The sequence below is a fragment of the Ictidomys tridecemlineatus genome, chromosome 10, assembly GCF_052094955.1.
Source record: "Ictidomys tridecemlineatus isolate mIctTri1 chromosome 10, mIctTri1.hap1, whole genome shotgun sequence".
Classification (NCBI taxonomy): domain Eukaryota; kingdom Metazoa; phylum Chordata; class Mammalia; order Rodentia; family Sciuridae; genus Ictidomys; species Ictidomys tridecemlineatus.
In genome coordinates, this window is record NC_135486.1 from 44,939,213 (window position 1) to 44,956,149 (window position 16,937).

A 16,937-nucleotide genomic window follows, 5' to 3' on the forward strand; every position below is an offset into this window, starting at 1 on the left:
TACATAGTGAAATGGCTATGTATAGTGATTTAGGGCATGGGTGATAGGATCAGACTGTTAGGTTCAAATTTCATTATTTGTACTTGCTCTGTGTACTTGGGCATACCATACTGCTTCAGTATATCTGTTAAAAGAGGCTAATTTACCCAGCGTATAGAGTTTTTTTCTGAGAATTAAATGTAAGAATAAATATAAATAACTAAGAGAAATTAGGGTCATCCTATGAGAGTGAATGCTTCCTTAAATTTGTACCAAGCACTTCTTTTGTTTCACCCTGGTCATGGCCCTGCTGAAGGAGATAGCATTTGACTCTCTTTTTTAAAGATAATCAGCTAGACTATTAAATTTTTGAGCTGCTGGTAAAAGGCAAGAGAATTTTGGGTTAGGGACAAAAGACTTCATTACTCATGATAAAAGCAGTAGCCAGAGCTTCACATTCTCACTTGTTCCCTTTGTCCTACAGGGACAGTGCAGGTGCATAGATGGCTGCCTGTACATATACTGCATTGCATTAAAGGAGAGCAACACTGTGCTAGGGAATCTATTGCTCTTATAATGATTATTAATTAGCTGTTTATGTGGAGGGACGTTACTTCAACTGTCAAGGTCGTTTTTTTTTTTATTATTTGTTCACAACATTACAAAGCTCTTGACATATCATATTTCATACATTAGATTGAAGTGGTTACGAACTCCCAATTTTACCCCAAATGCAGATTGCAGAATCATGTCGGTTACACATCCACATCAAGGTCATTTACTTCAAACACAACCCTGAGAAATGTCCTGGGTAAAGAGCAGTCAGGGCCTTTCACTCTTGACAAACTCTGCAAGAAAGTGCAGAGATGCTTGAGCCCATGGCAGATTGCCTCTTCTAAGAATTACTATCGAAAGAGAGTGAATAGATTATAGAATTTCAGAACTGGAATGGGTCTTAATGGTCTAAATCATTGCTGTCCAGTAGAAATATAATGTGAACCACATGTATAATGTAAAATTTTCCTCAGCCTTATTGAAAAAAGTAAAACAAAATATATATAAAAAGTAAAACAATAATATATAACCCAATATATTCAATATATAACCCAGTATATTCAAAATATTTCAACATGTAATTGGTGTAAAATGGTTATTTATGAGATTTTGAATTTCTTTTTCATGTTGAGTCATAGAATTCTGGAATGTATTTTACATTTACACAATGCATCAGTTCAGATCAGTCATCTTTCAAATGCTCAATAATCACATGTGGATTGTGCTTCTGTATAGGACACTGTTTTTAATCTTCAGAATTCATCTTTGAATGAACTTTCAAACTTTTAAAATAAATATCTTTAAAAGTGGGATGGGGGGGGGAGGTGCTGAGGATTATACCTAGGGCCTCATATATTCTACCCAAGCACTCTACCACTGAGCTGTGCTCCTAGCTCTAAACATAGGATTTAAAATTAATTTTATAATACAAGAGTTGCAGATAATGTAGTTGAATAAACAGGTATGTTTTTAATATATAGATGAAATTATGATGCAGCAAGTCTTTTCTAGAATCACATGCTTAAAGACTGTGCTCTTTTATTCCACCATAAATGCCTTCACCTATTGTGTATGTTTTGAGAAATAAGCTTTTGTTTTAAAAGTAACTTGTTTCTTATTGTACAACAGTTGACTTAGAAAAACCAAAGCTGTGAAAAATAAAAATCCTATACAATTTATATATATTTATTCTCTAGTCAGAAATTTATATTTGTTAACGGAAATGTATGTTTGTTTTTCAGATGTATTTAACCATTCATTTATTTATTTATTTTTTCATTGAGTGCCTAATAAGTACTTGCCCCCTTTTTTAGGCAGTGAAATATACTGTTTCTTCTTCGTAGAGTTTGTATTCTAGTGTAATTGTTATTTAACTACATTGTTCTGGTCACAATTATATTCTTCAGGGGTGTGGTGCAGTTATTTAATGCTGTTCAGAAACATCAAAAGAATGTTGATGAAAAGATTAAAGAAGCAGGAGGCTCTATTAGAAAGCGCACTAAGTTGATATCATCTGTTTCCAAGAAAGATTTTATTAGTGTTCTAAGAGGAATGGATGGGAGTACAAATGAAAAAAGTTCATCTGGGAAGAACTCAAAAGCCAAACAGGTAAGACATTTATACAAGATTCAGTGCATCACTTTTTTGTTTTTAAATAAAGAAGTTAGAAATGGGAAAACAGATAAACACACATAGACACAATAGAATCAGTTTCTTTTAGATTTTATTAAAATTCTTACATGTATATGGCTCAGTTTGAAAGTTTGGATTCTTTAGCTTCTCGAAGATTTACTCCTTATGGAACTTACCTATTATAGGTCTCATCCCTGCCGTTTGAACTCAGAAGGGAAATAGATTCATGTAAATTGGTTAGAGATGGAGATTGCATCTCTTCTATCTGAAATCCATTTTTGCTTCAGAATGTATAACCTAGGTGAGGATGACAACTTCTATTTGTGACTTTTATTCACAGATTAATTATGATGGTGTATAACTTCTAAAATAGGAAGAGTCAGAGTTGTAGGAAATAATGGTAGAAAGTCCCTTCTATTGAGGTAGCTTTGGTAATTCCCATCCTATTCAGAGATTAAGATTATAAATGTTTTCCATGATTTGGCTTGATAAAGTTTGCTTTTCCAACCCTTTGACCTATGGACCTCAGTAGTTCTCCTTTTAATTTCCTAGATAAAAGGTTCTGAAATTTGCTTTGATCTCATGAAGGCTAATTTAAAAAAAAATTAAAGCAAAGTACTTCTATTTATTTGATGGCTTGATTTATATGGCCACCAATATGTACTTTATTCAATTGGAGTAAGAATTTCTGTCATGAATGTTTTTGCATGTATGTGTTTTAGAAAAACAGATGACCTTGGCAAGAAAAATATTTAGAAATTTTATGCCAGCCTAGGGTTGAAGTATTTTCAGGTTCTTTGATTAAATGTTGTCATTTCTCCTAGTTTATTTTTTACTTTTTATTTTTTGATTAATACATAATTATGCATGTTTATGAGGTTCAGAGTGATGTTTTGAGTCATGTTCATTGGGTTATGATCAAGTCAGTAATTTACATGTTTATCACCTTAAACCTTTTATCATATTTTTAGTGAGTACATTCAGAGTCCTCTCTCTTGTTTTGCTTTTAAAGCAAAAATTTATATTTGAGATCATTGTGCCATGGAACACTAGAATTTATACCTCCTGTCTAATTGTACTGTTGTACCTATTGACCAATCTTTCCCCATATCCCTCTTATTTGCCCTGGTCTCTGATACGTACACTCTACTTTCAGCTTCTATGAAATCAACTTTTTAAGATTCCTCATGAGTGGGATCATGTGTGTTTATTTTTCTTTGACATGAAGTTATGTGAAATAACTCCATGGCTACCCATGTTGTAACCAGTGACAGGATTTAAAAAGATTACTAATATATTAGAATTATACACGATAGTGGGTTTCATTGTAGCATGTATTTGTATATGCATATACCATTTGGTCAATTTCATTCCCTGTCACCTCTCCCATCCTCTCCCCATACTTTTCCCTCCTCCTTCCCTTGGTTCCCTTTTTTCCTACCAGTTTCCCTCCTATTTTCATGAGATTCTCCTTATCGTCTCTCCATTTCCTATCCAGCTTCCACATATGAGAGAAAACGTAAGACCCTTGACTTTCTGAATCTGGGTTATCCACATAATGTAATGCCGTCAAGTTTCATCCATTTTCCTGCAAATAACATATTTTTGTTCTTCACGACTGAAAAAAACTCCATTGTATATACCACATTTCCTTTATTCATTTATCTGTTAAGAACACTGGGGCTGGATCCATAATTTAAGTATTGCAAGTTGTGCTATTATAAACATGTATACAAATATCACAGTTGCATGCTGACTCTAATTCTTTATGGCTGAGTAATATTCCATAGTTTGTTTATTCATTTATCTGTTAATAAACATTCAGATTGATTCCATATCCTGGTGTTTTGACTAGTGTTGCAGTAAACATAGGAGTGCAGGTATTTTCTTCAAACATACTGATTTTATTTCCTATAGGTATATACTCCGTACTGGGATTGCTTGAATTGTATGGTAGCTTTTTGAGGAACACTATACTATTAGAATGCCTTTTACCAAAAATATATAAAATAAATGCTAATGAGGATGCAGAGAAAGGGGAACTCTTACATCCTGTTGGTGGGAAAGTAAATTATTATAGACATTATGAAAGACTTTTTGTATGGTTTTAATTTTGATTAAATGTTTCTTATCTCTCTCTCTCTTGATATCAAAGGACCTAAATTGTATACTTATGTAAAATGGCTCTCATTAGTGCTATTACTTCAAAGTGTCTGTTAGAAGTAATTTTATAAACACATGGATGCTATATGTAGGGAATTATTGTAAAGATTTGAAAAAGATTTAGTATTGGGAAAACAGAAAGTAAGAACTTTTTTTTCCAGTTGGTGTCAAAATAACTTTTTCTGAAAGCATTTACCTTTCCTTTGGAATTATTTTATGAATTATGAAAATAAATGAAGTGTCCTTTCTAATGGTTTATTACTTTTTCATTCTACCATTTGTTCTTGTTCTTGACCTTTTTTCCTACTTCAGTGATGTCAGGCATAGTATTTTGGAATAAGGTAAAAAATTACTTGAGATTGAAACCAAAGTGACTTTGTTCTTAACTTAGGTTTAGAACTACCTACCCTAGGGGCTGGGGTTGTGACTCAATAGTAGAGCATTTGCTTAGTGCATATGAGGATTCAGTCCTCAGCACCACATAAAAATCTGTCTACAACTAAAAATAAATAAATAAATAAATAAAAATAAATTGAAAGAAAAAAGAGTGACCCCACCCTACCAATGAATGCCCTGGCACACTTCTTTCTTTTAAAAATATTTGTTGTCATTTTGATTTTTTAGTTATGGAAAGACACTCAAAAAAGTTATGTTTGAGTTGGCATCTGAATAACTGAAAAAGGATTGTCATGAGAGTGATTGTTGATATAAAAATACTAAGTGCCTATTTGTATAGGTGGTGTCCTTATGTCTTTTAAAGTCTTTCAGTTAAGACTAAGTAAATAAGTAAGCAAGGTCAACTTGACAGTGAACAAATTCTACATAAGGATGTCTAGATTATGTCATACTATGCTACTTGAAAGAGGTGGGATCTTTAGGTAGTTGAAGAGAAGGGAGAAAGGCAAAGGTGGGGATTCTGTCTGGAACCTACTGGACCCCCCCAGAGCAATATACTCTTTATTTGGAGATATAATGGTAGTTCTCTGTGTACTTTATTGAGGAATCTCCACACCATTTTCCCCGATGGCTAATTTTCATTTCTACCAAAAGTGTTTGGAGGTTTCCTCTTTCTTCATATCCTCACCATCATTTGTTCGTTTTCTTTTTGAAATAGCCGTTGTAATGGGATCTAATGGAGAGGTGGGGAAATGACTCATTGATTTTGATTAGTATTTCCCTGAAAAGTAGTGATATTGAGCAATTTACATACATTTTGGCCATTTGTGTAACTTTTGAGAAATGTATGTTCATATAGACTATTTGTCCATTTTTAAATCAATTATTTTTATCTTACTGAGTTCCTTAGGTAGTCTGGATGTTAGTGCCTCATCAAGATAAAGTTTTTTTATATATATATATATATTTTTTTTCCCCCATTCTGTGGGGTGTCTCTTCACTCTGTTGGTTGTTTCCTTTCCAGTGCAGAAGATTTTCAGTTTGATATAATTCCATGTATCAATTTTTGTTCTTGTTTGTACTTTTGAGGCCATATCCAAAAATCTTTGCCCAGATCAATGTCCTGAAACATTTAGCATTTTTTTTTAGTAGTTACAGAGTTTCAGGTCTTACATTTAGATCTGATTCATTTTGAGTTGATTTTGAATATGGGAAGAGATAGGGTTTTAGTTTCATTTCTTCTGCATATGGATATTTAGTTTTCCTGGCACAGATTATTGAAGAGACCGTCCTTTTCAAAGGTGCCATAAACATACATTGGAGAAAAGATAGCCTCTTCAAAAAATGGTGCTGGCGGGGCTGGGGATGTGGCTCAAGCGGTAGCGCGCTGACCTGGCATGCGTGCGGCCTGGGTTCGATCCTCAGCACCACATACAAACAAAGATGTTGTGTCCACCGAGAACTACAAAATAAATATTAAAAAATTCTCTCTCTCTCTCTCTCTCCCCCCCCCTCACTCTATCTTTAAAAAAAAAAATGGTGCTGGAAAAACTGGATATCCATATGTAGCAAAATAAAATTAAACCCTTATTTCTCACCCTGCACAAAACTCAACTTAACGTAGGTCAAGGACCTGGGCATTAGAATGGAGACCCTGCACGTATTAGAAGAAAATATAGGCCCAACTCTTAGGTTGGCTTAGGAACTGAATTTCTCAAGAAGACCCTTAAAGCAGAAGAAGTAAAGTCAAGAATCAATAAATGGATGGGGCTGGGGATATAGCCCAATTGGAAGAGTGCTTGCCTCACTTGCACAAGGCTCTGGGTTTAATCCCCAGCACCTCTGCTTCACCCCAAAAAGAATAAATGGAATGGCATCAAATTAAAAAGCTTCTTCACAGCAAAGGAAACAATCAAGAATGTGATGAAAGAGCTAAGAGAATGGGTGAAAATCTTTGCCACATGCATCTCAGATAGAACATTAATTTCCAGGAACTCAAAATACTTAATATCAAAAAATCAAACACTCCAATAAACAAATGGGCAGTGGAACCGAACAGACTTCACAAAAGAAGAAATACACATGATCAACAAACATGAAAAAATGTTTCAACATTTAACAATTAGAGAAATGCAAATTAAGACTATATTGAGATTTCATCTCACTCCAGTCAGAATGGCAGTTATCAAGAATACAAGTAACAATAAATGTTAGTGAGGATGTGGGAAAGAAGGTAAATTAATACGTTGCTTGTGGTATTGCAAATTGGTGCATCCACTTTGGAAAGCAGTATGGAGATTCTTTAGGAAACTTGGGACCACCTTTTGACCTAGCTATCCCATTCCTCTGTATATTCAGTGGACTTAAAATCTGCATACTATAGTGATGCAGCCACATCAATGTTCATAGCAACTCAATTCACAGTAGCTAAGCTACGGAACCAACCTAGGTGCCCTTCAACAGATAAATGGATAAAGAAAATGTGGTATATATGAACACAATGGAATATTACTCAACCATGAAGAAGGATGAAGTTACGGCATTTGCTGGTAAGTGAGTGGAACTATCATGCTAAGTGAAATAAGCCAGTCCTCAAAAACAAAGACCAAATAAATGTTCTGATATGTGGATACTAACACACAATAAGAGGGAAGGGGTAGAATAGAAGTTCATTGGTTTAGACAAGGAGAATGAAGGGAAGTGGGACAGGGATAGGAATGGGAAAGACAGTAAAGTAGAATGAATTGGATGTAACTTTCCTGTGTCCATATATGAATACACAACTAGTGTAATTGTATGTCATGTACAACCACAAGAATGGGAAGTTATACTCCGTGTGTGTGTGTGTGTGTGTGTGTATATACATATATATATATATATATATAAATATGTCAAAATATACTCAAATGTCATTTGTATCTAAATAGAACAAAAAATAAATAGACTGAACTTTTTTGACGCTTCAGCTAAGAATTGGTTGACTATAGATATGTGGACATATGTCTGATATATTTTTGTTCCATATATCTTTGTGTTTTTATGCCAGAACTATGCTATACTACTCTATCTTTGTAGTATGTTTGGAAGTCAGGTATTTTAATACCTCCAGCTTTGTTTTTTCTGGTCAGGATTGCTTTGACTGTTTAAAATCTTTTGTTACATGCAAAAAGGCATTTTTAGGATGCCTTTTCTGTTTCTTTAAAGAATGTTGTTGGTATTTTGATAGAGATTGTAGTGAATCTGTAAATATCTTTGGGTAGCAGGATAGCACAGACATTTCTAACAAATTCTTCCAGTCCGTAAACATGAATGTCTGTCTATTGTGTGAGACTATCCTCTTCAGGTTTTTTCATGTATACCCTATAACCTTGCTTTTTAGAATTTATCTCCTTGGTTAAATTTAAACTTATTCCTAGGTATTTTTTACTTTTTGTAGCTATTGTAATTGGAATTACTTTTATCAAGATATTTTTAATTTGGTCTAGGTGGCTTAAACATTGTTACCCTTAGATTTTTTCATCTATTCCTCATTTTAATATACACAATGGTTATTTGTGGAGTAAAGTACTTAGGAACTCATATGTTAGAAAGTTTTCTTTAGGTTCAAAAGTAGTATAGTTTTTTTAAAAGAACTCTTTTAGGGAAAGGCTTTTAGAAGACTTATCTATATTTATTTGGTCCTGGGGATTAAACTCAGGGACACTTAACCACTGAGCCATATCCCCAGCCCTATTTATATTTTATTTAGCGCCAGGGTCACTAAGTTGCTTGGAGCCTCATTAAGTTGCCGAGGCTGGCTTTGAACTCAAGATCCTCTTGCCTCGGCCTCCTGAGCCACTGGGATTACAGGTTTGCACCACCATAACTGGCTGACTTAAAAGTATTTTTAAAGATGTAAAACTGATAAATTTAAGTCATGAATTGCTTTATTTCTTAAAGCTGAGTCAGGTAGTGCTAGGTAAAACAAAAAGGTTCATTTCAGAAGAGATAATAGCTAATATTTATAAATAAGAAAGCCTTCAACTAGGGCTTAGGATATTTCTTGTAAGTAAGTCGTTGTCTGTAAAAATTAGCTGTTTACATATTTTATTTATTGGTAACAATTGTAGATCTGCTATCTTTATCACATTAGACTAGATAATTGGTACAGGAGATGTATAAGACTTTAATAACTATAAACATATTATGCCTTTTATGTTCACAAATTTAACAATCACATTTTTCTTTTCCTTTTCCTTTTTTAAAAAAATCTGGTGTTGCCATGCTTATGTGTAAGAGAAAGTCATTCATTGGTGAAGTCACTACCCAATATGTACTTCTCAATAATTCTCATTTTTTTGTTTCTTAACCATTTTATAATGTCACAATAAATCTTGTTATATATTAGTGATATTCTATATTATTTATATTTATGTGATATGGGACTAGAGGAAGGGAATACTGGAAAGGAGTAATTTGAATTGGAGTGAGAAAGCCTAAGAATGATTTCTAGTCCCAAAATAGAAATTTTGGATAAAAGGTTGAAATTTGGTTAAAGTTTGATTATGTAGAATGAATCAGCCTTCCAATAATTCATTTAGAAACAAGAAAAGGAACCCTTTGCAAAATTGTTTAATAAAGATTCTGAGTAGTTTTCTTGAAGTTAGAAGTCTTAAAGGTAGAAAAATTGTGATGTGAGGATGTTCATAGGAAGTATGATTCACAAGAGTAGTGTGCTTCAGAAAATAACTTTTGATTTTAAAATCCCATGAAAACAACATGTTGAAGGGGGAACAACCTACTGGTTCTCTAGTTTTTGTACAGCTGTCCCTCAGTATTTATGAGGATTGGTTCCAGGATCCCTGTTTATATAAAAATTCCTTATATATAATATCATAGTATTTTAATATGATTTATATCCTCCTGTATACTTTAAATAACCCATAGATTACTTATAATATCTAACATAATGTAAATGCTGTGTAAGTCGTGTTATAATACATCGCTCAGGGAATAATGATAAGAAAAAAATGTTTATACATGTTAGGTACAGATGCAGTTTTGTTTTTAAAAATATTTTCAATCCACTATTGGTGGAACTCACAGATAGAGAGGGCTAACTGTAATTTTTTAAAATTTCTTCTTCCATGTAGTTGGATATATAGGGTGTTAGCTAATGAGTGGTATTGGAAACAAATATTCAGAATAAAAAAGCTGGAATCAGATAATGTGTTTTATATATTCTGTTATTGAATCTGTGCTTTATTTCTTGGGGTGTCTTGTGGGGCCAGTTTCATTAGGTAAGAGCTGTAATTAGATTTGATTATTTTTAAGGAAAAGAAAGCTGAAGATTTAATTGTTTTTTAGGAAAAAAAAGAGCTGGAACTATGGAAAGATGGTTTCAGAAGAGGCTACTGCTATATTCACAGCCGGAGGGAGACCTGAAGGAAGGTTTTGAGGAAATGGAGTGGGATTGATGGTGTACCGAAGAGTTGGATTGGAGAGGAATGTTGGAGATCTAGATTGACTTGATTTTTAACTAATATGATCTTGAGGTATTAAAGGAAGGAATTGGGATTGTGAGATTTACAATTTGAGAGACTCAGATATGTAACCACTTTCACCAAAATTGAGAATTTTGGTGAAAGATGGAGCATGTTTGAGAGTGTATACAGTTGGAGGCAATGTCTGCTCCAGGTTGTGATCAGAAATGAAAAGGATGGCAATAAAGGTCAGATTAAAAGCAAGGGTGTTGAGAAAAGAGTGTAGGAGAACAGCATGGCCACAAGGGAGTAGACAAAAGGATGGTGTCAGAATCTGAAGAGTATTTTTCAGTAGGATCCCTGCATCTTTAAGGACAGTTAGCCTGTTTACCAAGTTAGGGGAGATGAATGGTATATTTTAGTCCCCCCAACACACAATTAAATTTAAAAGTTTTTAGGCTTAGAGAATTAATTTTCAGTTACTTGAAGGAAATTCCCTTACCTAGAACCTGTAATCAATCCCATATGAATCAAATAAGTGCCACAGCAGTCATACCAATATGTGGCAAGTCATATTGATTGATAACCTTAATATTGACCCTGAGTAATTAAAAAAACAAGTTGTGTTAGGACACTGTGTAAGGAAGCAACAAAAACTTAACATTTGGTCTAAAAAAGATTTTCATTAAATGAAGCTTAACTTTTAAATAAATATATTTGTTCCCCTATTCAGAATATGCACCTATTCAGAGGGATTTGTTGTCTCGGTATATTAAAATACTCAAAAATTTATTAATATAGAGGCATTCGTGTTTTTCCTTGACCTTCATAGTTGTAATTATTCCTTTTGCTTTCTTTGAAAGCTGACTAAACTCCTGTTAGATTTCATGGAATTTCATGCTCTTTTTATAAAGGCAAGACAGAAGCAAATGTGATGCATCTTAAATCTGAGTCTCAAAGGAAAATATGTTGGCTGCTGGTAGGAAAGAAGTTACTATATGCTACTTGAACTCTTGAATTACAGACTTTCTTTAAGGTTTTCATTTATCTGAAATTACTACAATAATTTTGTTGTAAGGGAAAATGCTAGCTAGAGTCTATAAGAAATCTTCATGGTTAACAGGACAACAAATTTCTGTAAGATCCCTAGAAAAAAAATGAATAGAAGAGGCTTGATATTTATTTATTTGTTCTGATTTTGTGTATGAGCTCTTCAAATGCCAAATGTGGTTAAGTTAAGGTGCTCAGTTTCTCCTACATTTCTCTTAAATGGTAGCCTTTTAAGTTCTTCATAGAGGTGAAGGCTTAGTGGTGGGAAGGTTTTTGAAACACCTTATTAACTTATTAACCTTATTTTGAAATACCTTATTAACTTTTCAGTGTCTCATGACCCAGACTCTGAATTGCTGTGTATTTTTAAAACCATGGATTTCTCTTAGATCCATTGAAATCTTTCTCCTAAAGAATTGGAAGCCTAGAAATGGAAAGACTTTACTTATACTTGTCTTTAGGTTGTCCCCCAACACTTTTCAGGACATAGGTTCCTTGCATATTTATGAGTGCTGAAGGCAGAGAAGGGGGTGGAGCAAGATACTTACTGTCCTTAAATTGCCCCTGTTTTGCAGGGCAGCAGTGTTTTACTCTCACATAAAAACTGCTCTTACTGGAATGTGTGGAATCCTAACTTTGTAAATAATTCAGCTTAATGTTTGTTTACTGAAAATGCCTAAATAGATAAGTTTAGACAAAAGTGAGACTCCCAAGTTTGAAATGAGAATGAATAGGATTGTACACATTGTTCTTGATGGGAACAGTTTAAAGTCAGTTTCTCATTGTATTCACTTCTTTTTAAAAATATGCTGTTTAGTTTTAATGTGGAGTAGTTTCTGATTTGAACAGTAGTTTACCAAAGGGAACTTATTTTTGGCAATATGCTACATGCAGCATTTGACATGGGAAAAATAAGGGTGTAAGTGAAGTCTAAGAAATAGCTGTATGGAGCTTCTGTAAAAAATCTTTAGTTAATAATGGTGCTGTACATTTTTTGGCCCTATATGAAGAAGTGCTGTCAAGTAGCTGCCTTTGTAGGATTTTCATTAGTGGGATTAGGGCTTTAAAAAAAAAGAAAAAAAAAAGAGTCCTGCACAAGTGAGTTTTATACTGCATGTTCTTACCTATGGTGAATTTTTAAAATCAAAAGAATATTGATTTTATATTGTTTATATTGTTTGCTAAAAGCCAACATTTTTTTTAGTAATAGGCAAGTGCTTTGTAAATGCTTTTAGTTACTATTTGCATTGAATATCACTAGAATAAGCTCCATATATTTAGGGCTTATTTTTTTTAACCTAACAATTTGTAGACAAAAATAAATTCTGAAGTTGGAAACCAATTTTTAAAGTGAACTCTTACTACTTTCATCTGAATTATTGGATAATGTAAAAGATCTAAAATAATTTAATAAAAATTTAGATTTGGCATGTCCTTACTCATTTTACATGTGTTCGGTCTATTAATGCATAATTCTTAGAAAATAATGAAACTAGATTTGGGGGAACTAGAAATTTGTCCCATTTTCTCTTGTTCCCCATTTCCAGGCTATGGTTAAATTAGCTATATTACATGTGAGATTTTACTGATCAAGTCAGTGTAGTTTTAAAGTGAATGCTTTCATTCTACTTGAGAGTTCTCATCCTTATAAATAGTTTGTAGAGCATCATTAAAAAATAACAGATTTCCTAATTTGGGGATCCTGAGGAAACAGGATGATCTGGGACAATAGCAAATAAGGACAATGGGTAAAGGGGCTGGGAGGGCGCTTTTAAGTGTTTACCTTGTGCTAGATACTATGCAAGATGCTTTATCATAATTATCAGTTGTAGAGGTAGTAGAAGTCCCATTTTAGAGTAGAGCAAACCAAAGTTAAAATGGTTAGTAACTTATCCCACATTACATCCATAGTATTTTGTGGATTCAGATTCAGTCTATAAGACTCTAATATTCTGTTGTAGCCATTAGTGTCTGCTGCTTAGAAAGATCTGAGGTACTTAATGTAAAGAGAATCAGTACAGAAAACTCACCCTACTCTTACTCAGGTAGGCTAGCACCATAAGGAGCCACAGTGTCACTTGCCAGGACTAGGGTAGTAAAGGGAGATAGCTTGCAGTCTGTTTCTTTCTTTCTTTCTTTTTTTTTTTCCCTAGTTCTCTCATCTCCTTCATTTTATGAACAATATAATGGAGCTTGATAACATTTTATAATCTTAATTTCTCAAAACTGTTACATGTAAGATTATTATAGTAAGAAATTTCAGAATTAACAAAACTTATGATCCTAATTTAGAAAATTCTTTCTGAATTCACTCTTAAAATTGGCTTTTCTAGGGGCTGGGGATGTGGCTCAAGTGGTAGCACGCTCGCCTGGCATGCGTGCGGCCCGGGTTCGATCCTCAGCACCACATACCAATAAAGATGTTGTGTCCGCCGAGAACTAAAAAATAAATATTAAAAATTAAAAAAAAATTGGCTTTTCTAGTACTTTATTGAGGAATTAAAACTTACTAGAAATTAACTGCATCTTGTGTTTAATAAATCATTTTATGCCTAGTACAAATTTTAGAATTCTCTTTATTTAGCTCCTTCATGAATTTTTTTTGAGAGAGAATTTTTAATATTTATTTTTTAGTTATTGGCGGACACAACATCTTTGTTTGTATATGGTGCTGAGGATCGAACCCGGGCTGCACACATGCCAGGCGAGCATGCTACCGCTTGAGCCATATCCCCAGCCCCTTCATGAATATTTTTAAACAAAATTTTAAAAGAGTAGTAGTATGAATATCTGTATTTCTATTATCTAGGTTTGTTTACCCTTGTTTGTTTTTTGTTTTACATAGCTATCTGTCTTTCCATTTAGGTTTTATTTGGGCTAATTAATTGAAGGCAGTACCCACATGCATGCCAAAGATCTTCTCCTTTTAAAAATAAAAGTTTATTGAGATATAATTCACATACTATATAATTCATAAGGTTTTTATAAATGTGAGAATCAGATTCTAGGCAAGGTCCACCCACACATTGTACTGGTTTTATCTTATTTTTTATATATTCTAGACCAGTCCTTTTCAGTTTTAAGAAGACTGATTTTTTTAAGGCGAAAAGCCAGTTGTCTTGAAGAATGAATAATGCATGTAGGGTTTAAATTTATCTCATAGTTTCACTATAATGTCTTTTAACTTGGACTTGATGGAATTTAGATTAAACTTTTTTTGGCATAATTATTTTATAGGTGTGGATAATTATTTCATATAAATACTGGATATTGCAGCATATCCGGAGACATTATCAAAATGTCCAATATTACAGATGCTGTTTTGTCCCTTGGTCAAAATGATAACAATAAATCAAAGTGTCCCCAACAGTTATAAGTACTTCTTCGGATGAATACCTTGGCAAGAGCAAGTGTCCTTTTCACCATCCATCTTTTTGACTTTTAGCATCAATTATTGGTCCTTGCTAAAACACTTGACCCTTTGGAGGATACAGAATGGTAATTTCTCGTTTTCTAATTTATTGGCTAGCATTGGTGAGGGAATGAATGAGAGTTTCAAAAAATGGGAGTTAATGTTTCTTTTCCTTTCTATTTCTATTTTCCAGAGTAAGGAGTTGGTTTTCAAGTCACCTCCAGTGCTGGCAAGAGAACCTTCCTTCCTTTGCCCTTTTGTCAGTCTAAACCTTTAAAATGGACATAGGGACGTTATTCATTTAATGTTATAATCAATTACAATCATTACGCTTGTTGATGCTTAAGTTTGCAAAAGTGGCTGTAGGCACACATGTAAACTGGTCTGGGCATGAGTCCAGTTTCCTTTTTTTTAATATTTATTTTTTAGTTTTTTAGGTGGATACAATATCTTTATTTTATTTTTATGTGGTGCTGAGAATTGAACCCAATGCCTCACGCATGCCAGGTGAGCATGCTACCACTTGAGCCATAACCCCAGCCCCCCTGACTCCAGTTTTCTTTGAGGGCTTCATTGTTTTTGGCACAAGATGTCCTGGACAAAACCTTGTACTTTCTGTATCCTAGACCTAAAATTATGCTTTTCTCAAGGATCCTTGGTGGGAGCAGTCTATTAACTTTGAAATCTTTTGTTCAGTAAATAGAACTTAGTTTTGTTTAATTAGCATTTCGTGGTATAAGAAGTACTTTTACATGTCTTCATTTAAGCTTTTTAATGAATTTGTGATATTAAGACATTGGTATCTATTTTCCAGATTAATTCACAGCTCTGCCAATTTATGTTTATAAATTTAGATTTTAATTTAGGTACTGTGTAATAAAATAGCAAGGATGTGCTTTAAGAGATTAACTTGCAGAATGTATTCTAAATATTTCTAATTTCTAATTCACTGTGAAATGTATTGAGCGCACTTGTCAAAAGTCTCCTTGGAATGTTATATTTGGCTTTTTGGGCAGTTCAGTAAACTTTAACTTATTAGCAATTCTTAAGAGAATGGAAACAATGAGGAAACTCCGAATCAAACTAATGTTTCCTGTAACTCAGTTCTATGAACCATATGTATGAAGAGCAAGTTGAAAAAGAAACCACCAAACAGAATCATTTTGAATAAGGACTTATGTGTTGAGTACATGGTAAAACCAATGGCAGAAAATTAAAACAAAAATAATTCAGTGGATTAAAAAATAAATTGACAAAGCATGTTTTTCAGAAGCAAAAAAACGTTTTTAGAAAAAGAGAATTAAATTTTCTTAGAGAATTATATACTTTAATATATGCTTGGACTATAATTAAAGGTGGTATAATTTCAGCATTTTCTTTTTTTCACCTCTAGGATATTCTACTACATGTTTTTTTTTTCAATTTTTTTTTTAGATATTGATGGACCTTTATTTTATTCATTTATACGTGGTGCTAAGAATTGAACCCAGTGCTTCACACGTGTTAGGCAAGCACTCTACCATTGAGCCACAACCCCAGCCCTACTACATGGTTTTCTGATTTACTTAGATCTTACAGATTACCCATTTGAATCTGCAAACTATACAGAAATATGGAAACTACATAAATAGTTAACACAAATTAAGCCCAAGTAAACTTATTGAAATGTCTTAGAAAAGGTTAACATAAACAAATTAATACAGGGAAAGGCAAAAATGGTTTTAGAGAAATCAGTTGTTGTTTAATTGCATTGGTCTTTGAGAAACAGAGAAAAATTGAGTTTCTGTTGATATGGGGTCTTTCATATAGTCTTGATCTGTAGATTCTTTCTTGGAACTATTTTACAATCTAAGAGGGAATTTTTTCAATCCTTTATGACCAGTGTCTTGCATCATTTAAAAAAAAGACTTTCATCTGTGTTGATTTCTACTAGAATATCTTTTTCTAATGTAAAAGAGTACCCATGTAGGCTTCATTTTACAGGAAGAATTTTCAAATAGACTTTAATCAATCAACAGGTAGATTACTAAGTACACTTGAAAATATCTTATTAAAGATTTTTAAAACAAAGGTAATTCAGTTGAATTAACCAGTGCTAAGACTTCAAATTTAGGTGAAATTAAATTGAACATTCTTCTTAGGGAAAGCAATGAAATAAGCTAATTCTGGTTGCTGAATATAAGGTGTGATTTACTATTTGTTTATTTATTTATTTAGGTTTTAATTGAATTTTCCTCCATCAAAATGGAATGAGGTGTTAAGCTCTTTAATTATTTGGTGTTACCAAT

General features: G+C 33.2%; 1 protein-coding gene across 2 annotated transcripts in view; it reads left to right on the top strand.

Moving 5' to 3' along the window:
• The window catches only part of Rrp15 (ribosomal RNA processing 15 homolog), a 55,838-nt gene that overhangs the window by 17,669 nt on the left and 21,232 nt on the right, over positions 1-16,937 (top strand). For both annotated transcript variants that reach the window (XM_078022835.1, XM_005334958.5), the window contains exon 4: positions 1,941-2,142. In XM_078022835.1, the coding sequence (XP_077878961.1) occupies positions 1,941-2,142 (202 nt within the window). The remainder of the gene's footprint in view (positions 1-1,940; positions 2,143-16,937) is intronic.